Raw genomic sequence first — 16,626 nt, forward strand, 5'->3', positions numbered from 1 at the left:
CTGAAATTACAATTAATTATTAGTTATTTATATAAATTAGTCAATTAGATACTACCAATGACAAAAAAAATAAAAAAATTAATTGATTTTTAATAGAAATTATAATTGTAACTATACCCACAAATTGAATAGGATAACCCTCTATGAATTTATTTATAAGGTCCACATTATCAGTTATCTTTTTAACTTATAATAAGATAAAAAAATATATGGATTATCAGATATCTGAATTTCAACAATAAAAAAAAGATCTTGTCAATTAGGTTGAATAAAAGTGTGGGTATATCCAATAAACCTCATTTTTGCAGGGTATCATTTAACATATTAATAATGAAAAAAAACATAAAAATTATCATTAAAAATACCTCCGTCAATGTTTCTAGAAATAATTAAATATATATTGCTTAGAACCTACCAATAAGAGTGGATCAAATATCTCTACACAACTCTTTTTTAATACTTATTTTGTCTCTTTATCAAAGACTACAAAACATGCATCGTCATAGTCATCCATGATACCAAACTTGATTTAGTACCTGATTAATAAAAAAAATATAGACCTATTCAATATATAATCCATTGTTATTAGACTTTAATTTAAAAAAAATAAATAAAAAACTTTGGAATTACGAATAAAAAGGCGGCCACAACTATAATTTATATTTACCAAAAAATAAAAAGTTTAAATTTATAGCTAAGAATCCAAAAAGAATTGATTACCCATCATTGACTTTTAATTTAATAAGACTGTACTTGATAGATTTGTGATCATTTTCAAAAATTTTTGTACTTTCAATTTCAGCAAGATATCCAATACTATCTAAAATAGATTAAGATAAAAAGGGTTTGTTGTCAATAACTTTGCTAAAAAAAATTAATGAAATAAATAAATTTATTAACCAAATAGGTGTAATCGAATTCAGAAGTATTGAAAGTATCAAAACTCAAAAAACTAAATTCATATTGTGGGATAATTGACGATTCCGGAAGTCTGTACACATCGATATATTGGTTTAAATTTACCATATATTCATGATGTGTAGTCTTGAAGTTACCTACATTGCACCCAACACTAAAATATGTGATTTGATACACCATTCTTTCTCTTAGCAATTCCACGAATCGAGATACAAAAGCCTTTTAAACTGAGGTATGTATTTTTTCTCTCTAGAATTGATGAACAAAAATCAAAGGACAACTAAAATGAGGTAAATAAACATATTTTAAATATCAATAATATAAATTATTAAATTTAATATTATTTAAAAAAGTGGTAGGAAACTCATGTCTTTATCGAGCCAAACCATCTCAGTCGAGCATGACAATAGAGAATTTTCGTAACTCGATAGTGTCCAAAATCTTATCACTCGTAAACATACACACAAATTATCCTATGATTGATCTCAATAATTTTGTGAACACGAAACGCCATTAAAAAATGATAAAAAAATTTAACGAGAGTAATTAATTGTACTAAGCAAGAAAGATGCAGTGCTATGCATTTCTAATTGGTACTTTTATAATTGACTTATAGCTAAAATTTTCTTAAACTTAATTGACTTTGATTTAAATTTAAAATATAATCCTAACAACTAACTAAAAAATGATATTATGTAAACGAAATTATTGTTCTTACATGAAAACTAATTGAATAATTATTAATTATTATTGTTATTACGTGAAAACTAATTCGCACTTAGTTATAAATCTCAAGTGATAAAACTAATTCGCACTTAATTCAAAAGATAATAAAAGTATCTTCCTAATTATTATTTAAATAGAATTATTATTGTTATTATTATGTGAACTTAGTTAATTCATTTGTAAATTTAAATTAAAAAGACTCTCTTATTTTTTTATTTAGTTTGTTTAAATAAAACTTAATTTTTTTTTCAAAAATCACAATAATTATGTGAACTAATTAGTTTAAGAATAAATTTAAATTAAAATAAATTTAAATTATTTTTTTAATTTTAATTTATTAGCTTAAGAATATGAGGTAACTACAATAATCAATAATTAAAGAGAGTAATATGTAAATAATTTAAAATTTAAAAGATAACAACTTAAATAAATAACTTAAAATTTGAAAATGACCATTTAAACAAAATACCTTAAGCAAATAATTTGAAATTAAAAAGTAACCATCCAAGTAAATAATAATTTATAATTTATAAATAAAACTTTAAAAAGTTCTAATAAACAATGTAAATAAATAATAATTTATAATTTTTAAAAAATTTTAATGATGACACTTAAGTAAATAATTAGTTCAGTAACAATCTAATTAAATAATAAGTTATAATTTATAAATAAAATTTATAAAATTTTTAGTGATGATACTTAAGTAAATATTTAGTTTAACAATATTAAAAATTAAATATCCAACAACTTAAAAAAGTGTATTTAAAAATTCAAAAACTAATAACTTAAGCAAATAACAAATTATAATTTATAAATTTTTTTTTATAATAATACTTAAACAAATAAATTTTTAAATTGAAAAGCGTTAAGTGAGCACTTTATTGTATTATTATAAAAATAAAGATTTTTATTTTTTTTATTTCTTTTTTTTTTCAAAAAACGGTGGCAAGATGGTAATTGGAGTGTGGCGGTAGAACCAATATTCGGTGAAGATGCGGCACCCAGCCCCACCCAGGGAAGCGAGAAAGCGCCAACAAATAATAACAAAAAATGCTTTGTTCATTCTGAGCGTTGGTAAAATTAGAATAGAAGCCTTTCCCAACGACGAAAATCACGACCCTTCTCCAAAACAAACCGCCCCTCCCCCTCTCTCCCTTTTTTTCATGTCCATCTTGCCCTCACAAGCCCAGCCAGCACCATCGTCTTCTTCATCTCCTTCAACTTCAAACCCTAATTCCCAATATGGATTCCCGAATTCTCTTCCCTCTTCCTCAATTTCCTCTCTCTCTTCGCAATTCAACAACTTCGACAGCAACATCGATGCTTCTTTCGGATCCCTTCGAATCTCTGATCCCCAATCTCCCTGCCACCATCCAGGTTTGGATTTTTGCATCTTCTTTCCTTTAATTTCTGTGTCTTCGATTTGTACTTCGTCGTGAAATTGTGGCTGTGTTTTGGTCGGTGAGGATTGTTTTCGGTAATTCAGGTTTTACTGTTTAGGTAAAAAATGAGAATATGAGAGGGGAAAAAGATAAGGACTATCAACTTATTAATGTATCTTTCGAGGTTAATTTTTTGGGTGGTTTGTGGTTGCGTGGCTTAGGCTTTGGTTTGGTAAAGTTTTAGAAGAGGTGTATAAGTTCCCCATTTTGTGTTTCGTCAATAAAAAAATTTTTTAAAAAGTCGGAATAAAGCAACTAAGGTGGAGTTTTCAAGTTAGTTTGTATTTTTCAAAATTTTAAAGTCTAATATAATTTTATATATTAACTAATTTTAAAATTTAACGTTTAAATTTATGGCTTTTATAGTATTTTTAAATTTTAAAAAGCTATTTTATCAAAAGTAATTGTTGTTACTTGTGTTTATTAAAAATTATTTTTAATTTGATTTACCAAATACAAAGTTTACATTTTAAAAAAAAGCTATCTTTTAAAAGCTAGTTTTTATAAATTATTTTTAAAAGTAAAAACTTTACCAAACTAATCCTTAGTGCGGTCGAATTGAGGATGTTTGATTTTCTCTGTTTGTTTTGGTGCTGCTTGTTCATCAGTTGATTCTCTTTGTGGTTGTATATGGCAGGTTCATCAACTCAAGCTACAGAAGATTCTCGTGGACCTTCCGAAAAGGTATTTTGATTTTCCTTTTTGGAGTGCGGTTGCCCGTCCACTGTCTTGACCTCTCAATGACTGCATCTCTGTTTAGTATCTAATATGGACTAGGACTGTGTTTGGGGTGTATTTTAAAGGACTTATCCTGTTCTTGTTGTTTTCTCGTAACTAAAGTGTCCGAATTGTAGAATTATATAGTGTTTGTGTATATGGTAGGTTACTGTTGATCTTTTTTGCTAGTAGGTGATGGAGTCGGTGTCTGCAAGTGGTATAAGTTCTTCTTCACCTTCACAAAACTCTGGAATACATTCTAGGAGTCACGCTGGAAAACGAGCAGGTGGATCATCCCACTCATCAGGGAAGACAGCAGGAATGCTTTCCTCTCATAGACATCAACAGAATCCTGTGTCTGCAAATTATCCTGGAAGTTCCCCTCCACTGGGAAGGAGATCTCAGATGGTGAATGGCAATTACTTGCTGAATTTTCAGTATGATCCAATATCCCGTTCTCAACCAAGAGGGCCTCCACCTCCTCTTCCAAGAAGGCAACGGAAGAGAAGGCCATACAACAAGGATTTGTTTCTGCAGGCAAATTACAGATTCATGGTCCTAGATACAGGAAATTATTCTCCCCAGTCGATGGATCCAGATAAAATGTTGCAGTGGGAGGATATTATATGTGTGACATATTCAACCCCCTTCCCAGTTCAGTGCCCAATTTGTTTGGAGTATCCTCTGTGTCCCCAGATAACCTCATGCGGGCATATTTTTTGTTTCCCATGTATACTACAGTACTTGATGCTGGGTGAAGAGGATCACAAAGGTGATTGCTGGAAAAGGTGTCCTTTATGCTTTGTGATGATATCTGTCAAGGATTTGTATACTGTCCACATAACAAATGTCAAACAATATCAAGTAGGGGATAATATTGAGTTCACATTTTTAACACGAAAAAAGGATTCATTTACTTTATCTCATAAAAATAAACAAGAGACAGATATTGCATCAAGTAGCAATGGAGATTTATGTGATCCGTTTTCCAAGTTCACACTCACATCAGATGTAGATCTCTCTGTTAGACACGCAATATCAGATCTAGATGGCTGGCTGGCCAGAGCTGATTCAGGGCTTGTCGATGACCTGGAGAAGCTTCCATATGTTTGTGCTGCAATGCAACAACTAAAACAAAGGAAGAAATATTGGAATGAACATAGGGCTTCTGACATTTCTTCAAGGCTTATTGATTCTGAACATCAGATACAATTGACAGCTGCAAATGCTGTGGATGCTGATGGTGAAACCCATTCTAATGGATCAAGGATTTCCACTGTAGATTTCCAGGACCAAAGTAAGGGAATAATATTGGATAAGTCAACTGCTGAAGCCTGTCCACATCAAACTTTGGATGGAGAGAAATTGATAGAACAAGAAATCAATCCATCCTCATCATATGAGGAGAAGAATGGTGTTCAAAGGCATTCAAATGGAATTGGAGAGACGAAGGAAAGTGATTCTTACAATTTCTTTCAGGTTTGATGACAACTTCATGCTTGTCTCTGTATTACCCCCTATTTAGTTTTCTTCACGTTTTTCTAATTGAAGTAACAAGTGTTTCACCATAAGAATTGTATACTGATTCTGTTGAGCAGTTTGGCATGATCGTATTTGTAAGATATAGGTAAGATATGTTTAGACTACTAGTGTGTTTAGTTTATGCAGGGTTTGGCATAGGATAAGTTTAGGTTTTTAAAGGGTTTGCATAGATGGAAGGAAGCTTTAGTTATATTATAGTTTTCTACATTTTGGATGTATTTTAAAGTTGTAGAGAGGATAGAGTGTAATTGAAGGTGTGAGAGGGAAGACAAAATTGACAAATATGTTGAAAGGATCATGTTGCATGTTGGCAGCAACGAATGTCAAAATTATAGCTTTATTTTAGATAGAGAGAAAATGTGTGCTTTAGTTCTAAAATCTAATTAATCTAAAACAATTTGGGCTGGGGTTTGGGGTTGTCAGGTTGAGAGTACATTATAATTGTCATGGACCATCTCTCCGCAAAGGTTAGGCTGTTGGTAACTCGTGAATGGTTTTATATTTCTAATACACTCTATGTACAATAGGATGTTAAGTACTGGAAGAAAGTGGAAACCATAACTTAAAAGCTAGATATTAAGGGGAAGGATCACTTTCCTTGAATACAACATCAAGTATCCCATACTAGTCGACATGGGATTTTGGGCACCCCATAATACTCCCGAGTCCCTAACAGTACATCGACCTTAGAGAGCTGATGTCCACAACAGCCTCACTCTATCAACGCCAATCTAGTGGTAGCCATTCCACAGTCGTTTATTAGTATCAGGTATTCACCGTATCAGCCTATAGGTGATTAGCCATTCCACAGTCGTTTATTAGTATCAGGTATCCACCTTATCAGCCTATAGGTAGCCCTTTCTGTACCGATGACAACTTAGCTCTGATACTATTGTTAAGTACCTAAGGAAAGTGAGAAACCACACCTTAAAAGCTGGCTATTAAGGGGAATAACCGTTCTCCTTAAATACGTCATCAAACCTCCCAAGTCTCTAACATAGGATAAGAAGGATCAAAATCTATATCATTTTTCTATGGAGGCTCTGATATTATGTCATTGACTGATTATTCTTAAAGCACTAATAGAAGAGGTACATAGATCAATGATGTTTCTGTGTAACCCTTTCCTTTGGAGGATGAACACTAAATGTGGGAGATAATCAGTTTATTCTCTTAGATCAGTCTTCTAACCTGAAGCTGTAGTATAAAACTAATATGCTAAATTATATATGAGAAATTAATTAAATTAGGGTTACTATAATAGCAATGGCAATATTATTAGCTTAAATTCTTAACCAGTTCCCTATCTACCTCTGATGTCTTGTGACGTAGTGAGCTGTGCATAGATAGATAAACAATGCAAAGGTTAAATTCTACAAATTTAGTTCGCTGGTCTGGATACCACATTTTCAAAGGCGGCAAACCCTAACTTATTGGCGAAAATGAAAACAAACTGCAAGTAATGCTTTAGTCAATGCGAAAAAAGTATGATAACATCACTTGGGTTGCTTTAATAAAATAGCTTTGGTGACAATCTATTGGGCTTTTCTTGGATGCATTAATAACGTAGCAATCTATTGATCGGCATGAGTTTCAACAGCAAGCTTCTGCATAAGACTGTACTCCTTCCATTTCACTTTTCACAAAAAGTACACATAATAAGAAATCACTAACTTCAAAAATATTGGAACTGTTTAGGCTAAATTATTACCTTGAAAATTTTCTTTTCTCTTACCTTCGATTAAATGCTTAGTGCACATATTTGGTGTACTGTAGTTAGGACAAAAAGTATATAAACATTCTGAATCTAATCAAATGCCAAATATTGTTAGACAATGTTTAGTTAAGAAGTGACTTATTTTTGTGGGCTGGCAATAGTTCAAGACACGACAAAATGTCAAAGGAAAAATGAAGGCAAAGATCATTTATGGCCGGCCAATTAATGTTGTTTGTTGGTACCAAAGCTATATTGATTTTCTTTTCCTTGAATGATTGATCTATTTTCATCATGTCACTGTGGAGAGTAGTTGTTTTGTTGAGATCTGTGGACAGAATACTATTATTGCCTGCGAAATTGCTTGGTTTTTTTTGTTTTTTGTTTCTCTTTTTGCTTTGTTTTGTTTTTTTTTTTTTAAATGACTCTTATACTTTAAAAAGATAAGGCAATGCTTCATGACTCCATTATTACTTTTTATATGGTATTGTAAGAATGCATAATCTTTTCACATTAAGATCTGAATCGCCGATAGGTTTGGTGCCCTCCCTTGCAACTTTGTGCTTTTGAATAATTGAACTTTGGTCAACTGTTAGTGCCAAATTGTTTATACTAACTCATTCTAAAACCCTCTCATCATTCCTGACAATTGGACAAATTTAGAAGAATTGTATTGAGATGAGGAATTGTTTCTTTTGCTTTTATTGAGCAATTTACAAATGCCTTATGCTTAACAACTTCCTATTTATTACCCATCTAATGATGAAATTTGGTTGTTACCATTTTCATATCTATTTCAGGCTGTGGATGGCCAGCATATAATTCTCCATCCACTGAACACGAAATGTTTACTTCATCATTATGGGAGTTATGACATGCTTCCACACAGGTTTGAACAAGAAGTGCTTCTTGGTTTGCGTGATAATTCAAATGCAATTGTCATATTGTGGAACTTTTTAAAGTTTATGGAGATGGAAATTGATTTATTCTAAACTTCAATTTTGGGTTCATAAACATGTATACACCACAAAACAAAGCTTTTAAATCTGTAAATTCAATGCACATAAAAAATAAGGTTTGGTGCTATAGAAGATGCATCTCACACAAACTAGTAAGGTTTTACCATACTTATTTCATGATAATAAATATCTATTAACATCTACAGAATTAATCCTTAATTGTAGGCTAAGATAGTGGTACTTAAATCAAAGTATGTTTGGGTTGTAATTTTGGCTCAAAGAAACAAAATCAAGTACATAATTGGCGGAATGCACCTATCATGAGAAGTCAGAAGTTGCAGCAAACACTGCATAGCCTTGTGTTGTTTGCTGGGTTGATTAGGTGGACTAACTAATGCCATTTTCCTTTGTCAAAGATTGAATTTTCAGTAAATGTCATATTAGTATGTTTTAGTTTCAGTTGGAATGTTAATATTTTAAGTAGTACTACATGATAGTTGATATTAGTACATGTTAATATCTATAGTTTCGGCTTCCTCTAATGGCCTTTTGACCAGAGTCTACTGATTGCAGAATAACGGGAAAGATTCTGCAAATGGAAACGGTTACCCAGTCCGAGGCCATGAGGAGGCGATATAAATTCTTAAGTCATTTTCCGTTGACAACAACTTTTCAGGTGCCCTTTAAAAGAAAATTATTTAATTCGAAGATTCTGTTATAATTTATAATAGGTATTTGCTAATTTTTCAGCTGTGTGAAATTGATTTGAGTGAGATGTTGCCTCCTGAAGCACTGGCCCCATTTATGGATGAAATAAAGAAGCGTGCACACCAGAGGAAACAACTCGCAAAGAAGGTATTTAGTTGTATCCTTGAATATTACATTTGTAGATTTCAAAAAGGCAATCAGACTCTCGCTGCTCTGACTTACTTCTTAGTTCTCTCACCCTTAATGCTTGTGTATAAGAACTTGACGTGGCTCTGTGAAATTGTTGTTATTCTGTGAAATTTCTCCCAAATTTTTATGGATGTCATATTTTCTTGATTTGTCTTGTCTCCTCTTGTTTGTCTGCCATTCTGTTGATCTGTGCCAGTGGGGCAAATTGTTTTAATGAAACCTTGTCAAGCTTGGGTCAGGCTTGAACTTGTGGGTTGTTGAAATTTGTTGGTGTGTGAGTGTGAGATAACAATTAAAATCGGCTTCGGTAATTTTTTTTTTTTTTTTTGTGGCTAAAACTTCTGCAATCACCTGCCTTTGAAGAATTGAAGTCATGTTATGTTATTATTCTAGGAGCAAAAGGAAAAATTCAAGGCGGAAGCTGCTGCCGCTTATTCTTTTCCCATTCCAAGTTATAAACTTGCTTCGTATGATGACACTCCAACATTTTCTATGGATGACTTTGAAGGTAACATTCTTTTTGGCTGTTAGAAGATCAAATTAGTGGTACATGACTTCCATACTTGCACTTGGACTTTATGGCATTTTAAAGTGTTCTGCATAATCTGCATTTGATTTGGCTTTTCAATTGCACATTATCATCTCTTATGGGGTGTATAATTTTAATGTTTTCCTTTTTATTTTAGCCTTGGGAAATTCAGCTATGTCATCAAGTCCTCCAGTTGTTGGGGAAAGAAAAACATTCTCAAATGTTACCCGGCTTGGATTCGCCGCTGCTCATGATTCTCCATCCTTACAAATCCAAGAAACCAGCAGTACCCATAATAACAATACGGTCACTAGTCCTACTGGCACAACAGGTATAGTGAGATTATGTAAATTTGATATTTTTCTGCTCACCAAAATGTCATGCACTCATGCAATTGCTGAAGAATGAGCACCCTGCTATGAGGGCCTCAAGCATGTTTATGTTCTAAAACAATTTGATCCTGTAGGTCCAAGAAATGTGGAGACACCATCATATTCCAATGTTACATCCAGAGCCGAATCAAATGTAAACATGAATGCATCAAACACAAATGACTTTGGGAAGAAGCGGAAAAAGCAAAATCGAGTTCTCCTATCGACATCTGGTGGCAGGCGTTACTGATACTCTATAAGATTGTATGTTAGAAGGCTCCAATTTCATCCCGTGAAGCCCGAAGTGAAATTTGCGACTCCATCTAGACAATTTCAGTGTAGTTATCTACAATCTTATGGATGACATGTATTTTATGCGCTTGATTTCTTGTAGATAGGTATAGACGTGTGGAGAGAGAGAATAAATGATCTCATAAACAACCAAGACACGACGGTTTTAAGTACACTTTGAGATAGTTGACTGTCTTTTTGGTTTATCCAATGTTTTATGTAATGGCTTATGGTCGGAACAACACATTGTACAAGGGCCACATTTGCAAAACTTGTTACTTGGTTTGTGTTTGTTGCGAAGGAGTCGTCTCTGGGAGGCCATATGCTCGTGGCTGGGGTCAAAATAATCCCGATAGGGCTTTCAAAGTTTAGAAGCTTGAAGGGTTTGGCATGAGAATTTTCTTTCTTGGTTGAAAACCAAAATGAAATGGATTCTTCGCTGCTGAGGCATGTGATGTAGTGGTAAAGAGTTCGAGTCCTAGTAGTTGCTAGGTTAGGGTGTGTGTAGTGTGTGTTTGACTGTTCGTATGACAAAAAAAAAAAAAAAAAAAAAATTGGACTCTTCTGAATCACTGCACGGAAGGGGTGTTTTGCGTTGTATCAATGGAATTACTTCGTGAAAAGTGGATACGCCACACACCCCTGAATATTCCGTGTTCAGTCATTTTTACATATTCGTATTCTTTTAAGTCATGTATGATGTATCATATGGGTTGCACATATCTATATAAGGTGTTTGCTATAGTGCTTAAAAAATATTGTCTAATTATTAAAATAGGTTAAATAATTAATTTTAAATTTAGAAGTACAAAAGTTAAAATATTTTAAATATTTTAAAGTTATTATAAAAAGTAATTTAGACAAAATTTTGACATCAAACAAAAGGTATCATAAAATCCTCCGGGCCTGAGTTGGTCTTCATCCTTAGAATAAAAATACATTTTAACATGTACATCTTGCTTGATTATAATGGGAGTAGTTTAAATAATTGCAACTTCGTAAACAGGCGAATTTTAGTTCTAAAGGTACAAGAATGTAAACCAACTTAAGCTAAGAGCTTACAGTTTGCAGTAGGATTATTTGTTAGAAAACATAATTATATGTTAATTCAAAAATGAGATTAATATTGTGTAATGTTAGTGCAAAACAATCTCATATTTATTAGTGGATCAAATGTTCTCATTTGCAAAACTTTAAATAGGCAATGCATTATAATTAAATTCTTTAAAACGAATCATATTACAAAGCCATCCCAGCTTAAACTTAATTGATTCCTCAAAAAGAAATTATAAGATCACGTTAGCAAAATACAAATAGTAGTGGCAAGCTAGTGTACTGTGTAATATTCTATTCAATATCTGGAAGGCAAGTGTACATACAGCCTGTAACAGCGTAACACTCCATTCCACATTTCATTTATCTCCTGATCTCCTCAAGCAAGCTTGGTCGTTGTTTCAGTGTTTACGTTTTTCAGAGCCACAAAAACGTCGTCGTTTCTGGGAACACAACTTATACTGCTGCATTCCGCGAACTTCATTAGCCTTGATCTGAATCTAACCCCCACCGACTCTTTCTCTCTCTCTCTCTCTCCGTGATTGAGTATGAGGCAGCACAAGCTGCTATCATCATCAGCGAGCAATAACAGGAGACCCAGGATTCTGTATCTGGTGTGCGCCGTTGCATTGTTCTCTCTCCTCCTCTTTGCCATTCAATCCTCTTTCTTCTCAGGTAATTAATTAATCACAATCATACTCCCCTAATCATTGATTAATAAATTATTCAAAATTGCGCTCCCAATCTTGCGTGTGATTCTGAGCTTCCTCCAAATTGCACTTTTTCCAGGTTCCCTCATTTCAGATCGCAACAGAGAGCAAATTAGTGTCTTGTCAAACTTCCAGACCAGTGTTCAGCAGTGTGTGGTAGCTATCCGTTCCTTTTCTTTCTTTTCTGTCTTTTTATTCATTTTGGATTTTTTCCTTCGGTGGTCCTATGGGTTTGTTTATACTAGATTTGAAATTCAGTTGTGTCTGTGCTGTGTTTTCTATAGCTAATTGTGGAAATGATATATTGTAGGTAATTTTTTTTTCTCCATTGAACTTTGAATGGACTTGACAGAATAACGAGCAATGTGATAATTGTGTTACTAAAGAAAGTATATCAACTTAACTGAAGACAGGCCAAACACACTTATATGTTTCTTTTGAATAACATGATTATGATTTGTTAGTGTCTAACGATTTTTGGTATTCATGGTTATGAATTGTGTCGATTTGAGAAACTAAAGTTCTGGGATTTACTTGTTTGTGCGGCCCGGTATATTTGTTTAGAAATTTGACTTGTTAAGTAGTATGGAAACCAGTGTTGAGCTATGGAATTGAAAACAGGCTAAAAAGGGGCTTGGACTCACTGCACAAATTATTGACCACTGTAAATTGATCCTTAAATATCCTGAAGGCACCAACAGCACCTGGGTATGTCTTTTATGCTCTGATACTTCTTCTTTGATTCAATTTCCACCAATAGCACAGTACTAATTTTTGAATCTGTTTTGATTCTTGCAGTACAATGCACAGTTTAAACACTTTGAGCCTTTGGAGTACAAATTTGATGTGTGCGAGTCGATCTTGTTGTGGGAACAGGTGAACCACCATTCTTTTATCACTGTGTTTTAAGTTGCTTCTTTTCAGTGTGATTCTGTACTTAGTACTGATATGTTGAGGTATGGCAGTACCGTAACATGACCACAATTCTAACCCGAGAATATCTAGATGTTCGTCCTGATGGCTGGGTAGATTATGCTCCACAAAGAATTGCTCAATTGTATGAACCTTAATCTTCTTCTCCTTCTTGTTTGTGACTACTATAAATGTCTATTTCATTATTTATGCTTATTCACTGCAAGCATCTTGCTATGAAGCAAGTCTAATTTCAGTTTTCTTCTTATAGGGGGCCAAAAAGTGCTACAATAAGACTCTCTGCGAAGAGAACCTCAATATACTATTACCAGCAAAACCACCTTTTCATCCACGACAGTTTCGTACTTGTGCTGTTGTTGGAAATTCTGGAGATCTTCTGAAGACAGAGTTTGGTGAAGAAATTGACAGCCATGATGCTGTTTTCCGTGATAATGAGGCCCCTGTTAATGAGGTATACTTCTATCAACTCATCAATTACAATTCTGACGTTATGTGATAGGATAGATGATAAGAAAAAAAAGAAGGATAAACAAGACATGAATTGAAATTGAATAAGGAAGATACATTAAAATTGAAATAGAAATAAAATGGATAGATTGAAATTGAATACAAAGAGAATCACTCTACTTTCTAGCCAATTTCTTGATGCAACAAGAAAGAGACTCCTCAACCTAACTTGTCCACGCCATAGTTTGGGAATTGAATCGAAGGGACTCCTCAACCTTCTATCCAATTCTCCGATGCAACAAGAGACTCACTCAACCTCACTTGTTCACATCATGGTTTTATCACAAAACCAAAAGGGGGTTTTCAAACCTCTAATTACTGAATACTACGATTACAATAGTTTATGAGGTATTTATAACCTCTTATTAGGTTAAAACAAGGAAAACCTTAAGCTCACAAACACAAAGCCCAATCTAGTAACTAAATAAACAAAATTAAAATACATCAAATTAAGTTGAACATTCTAAAAGTATAAACTATTAACTTCTAAATAATATACTCTTCATATTACGAACATTTGAAGCACGTATCAATAGAGCTTCTAGTGGTTTTTTTTTTGTAAGTATTGTCTCTTACCAAAAGTTTAGCTTTTGCATGTCTTGATATCCAGATCCTTTATCTTTGGATAAATGAGACTGATCACCAGCTAATGCAAGCTCAATAATTATTCTTCTATTACAGTACAAGATGCAATAGTGATTAAGAGCATCAAATTCATTTGTTTACTGTTTTAATTAAGGCTCTGAACTACATAGGGGGAAAATAATTTTTCAAACACTTATTTTGTCTGTCTTTGAATTGTGCAGAAATATGCCAAGTATGTTGGTCTTAAGAGGGATTTCCGTCTAGTTGTAAGGGGTGCTGCTCGTAACATGGTCCCTATTCTAAATGGATCTGGTGAGTTATTATTTATGAGTTATTTTAACAAAAATATCAAACATTTATTGAAATTAGTATTTTAAATGTCAGGTGATATTAGTTAAATGGGTATCTGTTCACAATCCTAGATTTACAAATGGCTACTTTGTCATTTCTGTGTGCTATGTTGCTTATCCTCATCTTTTGTTGCCTAATCCTTTAATATAAACTATACTTTCCATTATTATTTAAATTATTCTACACACAGATTAATCTATTATTAGCAAGCAAAAGGTAGTTCGTAAATAAGTTAAAAAATAACAAAAATTATATTGTGATAAGCCTGTTATATTAGATTCTTTTAATTGTGTTCAAGAATTAATTTATTAATATAATACGCCATTACACCTAAGCAGTTGGTCTAACTGTCTAACTTAGACGTTTTTGTGGATCAACTGGGAGACAGTTTCTCAATAACTAAGAGCCAGAAATCTGGAACTTACAGTGCACTTATTGATATTTTAATCCCCTTTTTCTCCTTGCATGTGTGAGTTCTTGAGTTGTATAAGATCAGAGGATTAAAGTTGTTGCTCTTCTGCAGATGACGAGATATTGATAATAAAAAGTCTAACGCACAGAGAAATCAATGCCATTATAAAGGTGAAAATCTGTTCTTCACTTAATGCTTTTGGTCTATAAGCCTGCTACAGACAGCAGAAACTCAATTATCGGAACAAGTTTATCAACATTCTTTTGACCCCCTTTTTTTTATGGCAGACTATTCCAAATCCAGTCTATCTATTCCAAGGGATTGTACTACGTCGAGGTGCCAAAGGAACTGGGATGAAATCCATTGAGTTAGCACTCTCCATGTGTGATATTGTTGATATATATGGTTTCACTGTTGATCCAGGATACACTGAATGGTGGGTTTCTCTATCTGGATTTTGGTTTGGTTTAGACAATATGGATTTTATGTTTTTTAGTCTTTGTGATAGTTTCTAGAGTATTCATACACGTGCTGCTCTTGAATAGATTTCTCCATTGATACCCCAAAACTTTGCTTATTATTATTTTTTTCCCCTTATTTAATGTAAGTCTGCAATGCCAATGGGTCTTTTTTCTTTTCTTTTTTGTGATTTTCTTTATCTACAGGACAAGATACTTTTCTGCTCCAAGGAAAGGACACAATCCACTTCAGGGTAGAGCATACTACCAACTTCTTGAATGCCTTGGGGTATGTCTTTTCTTTGGATAAAATCTACTTAGTATATTTTTATGGGTGTTGCTAATATGTGTCTTACGAACACATTTAAGAGTACCACAGAAGGAAACATTTGACTAAAAAATTTTGAAAAATAAAATTTTTTACGTTTGCAATGCATTGAATTCATCAAAAACCTAATGTTTCTATTTATACTCTTAACATATGCCTTAGCGCTCATTTTGGCTACATCCTATTATTAACATTTCCTTTTTCAAGTTTTGACACATGGTTTCATTTTCAGTTAATAAGGATTCATTCCCCCATGAGATCAATGCGGAAGCAAGACTGGTCAGATGTGCCAAGTAGAGAAATGATTAGCCAAGCACATGCAGCAGCAAAACAATTGAAGCTGAGTCAATCCAATCAAGCTGGCGACTTAGGGCAGTTTGGCAGTTGCAAGGTGTGGGGTGATGTGGACCCCAAAAAAATGGGACCCGTATCAGGATCTCCGGACATGAGTGATGTAAGGAAGAAATCAAATTACAATAAATGGGAAGTCATGCCTTTTAAGAGTTTGAGGAAAGAAGCACAGGATCACTATATCCAGATGCAAGGGGTGTCTCTGTATAAAATGGATGGCAATAGATTGGATGATCTTGTGTGTGTGAGACATCCCTTAAAATCTGATGTGTAGATGGTGTCTCCCTACTAAGGTTCTTTCTGATCATTGGCCCAACTATTTTCTAAATGGAATATGGGATGAAGTTACCTTCTGTGGCCTGCTTTGTATATTTCCACAGTAGTTCATTTTTTTTCTGCACAAATTCTGCAGCTATCAGAGAGAAGCTAGAATACCAAATCCATGAAGGGAATCCGAATGTATAATTTCATTGACTTTAATATTTTATACTAGAAGGTGATTTATTGTAGGGGATAGGGATTAGAGATCACAACATAGGAATTTTGACTACAGAAGTTTGTTGTGCTTCCTTTTGTGATTCTGGTGGGTTCGAAATGGAATGCTCTTAACAGTGCAATAGGTGTCTCATCTATTAAAATTTGGTTGGTCTTAGAGGTATCTGTAAACATATCACTGTAATGATCAACAATCCTAGAAAAATGTTGGTCTGATGTTTTGAACTAGTTTTACACGGCATTAAAATTACATTTTGGAGTTAAAATTCTTTGATTATTTTTAATTTTACTTTCTTCTCTTTTGGAAAAGCTCTCGTGCTACTGCCAACTTAATGGA

At 33.4% G+C, this 16,626-nt stretch overlaps 2 protein-coding genes across 2 annotated transcripts; both read left to right on the forward strand.

The window, feature by feature from the left end:
• Window positions 1-2,535: 2,535 nt before the first annotated feature.
• Window positions 2,536-10,409, forward strand: LOC112697110 (uncharacterized). The gene is made up of 9 exons (XM_025750126.3): window positions 2,536-3,021; window positions 3,724-3,770; window positions 3,996-5,282; window positions 7,860-7,948; window positions 8,592-8,694; window positions 8,769-8,873; window positions 9,309-9,423; window positions 9,602-9,775; window positions 9,911-10,409. The coding sequence occupies exons 1-9, from the start codon at window positions 2,637-2,639 to the stop codon at window positions 10,063-10,065; spliced, it is 2,460 nt and encodes an 819-aa protein (XP_025605911.1). The 5' UTR covers window positions 2,536-2,636; the 3' UTR covers window positions 10,066-10,409.
• Window positions 10,410-11,297: 888 nt separating this feature from the next.
• Window positions 11,298-16,555, forward strand: LOC112697111 (sialyltransferase-like protein 1). Its single transcript, XM_025750128.3, has 11 exons — window positions 11,298-11,834; window positions 11,949-12,025; window positions 12,491-12,577; window positions 12,668-12,745; window positions 12,835-12,926; window positions 13,052-13,253; window positions 14,116-14,206; window positions 14,769-14,827; window positions 14,945-15,093; window positions 15,323-15,404; window positions 15,676-16,555. The coding sequence occupies exons 1-11, from the start codon at window positions 11,708-11,710 to the stop codon at window positions 16,066-16,068; spliced, it is 1,437 nt and encodes a 478-aa protein (XP_025605913.1). The 5' UTR covers window positions 11,298-11,707; the 3' UTR covers window positions 16,069-16,555.
• Window positions 16,556-16,626: the final 71 nt, after the last annotated feature.

Source organism: Arachis hypogaea, chromosome 6, assembly GCF_003086295.3.
Source record: "Arachis hypogaea cultivar Tifrunner chromosome 6, arahy.Tifrunner.gnm2.J5K5, whole genome shotgun sequence".
Taxonomy (NCBI): Eukaryota; Viridiplantae; Streptophyta; class Magnoliopsida; order Fabales; family Fabaceae; genus Arachis; species Arachis hypogaea.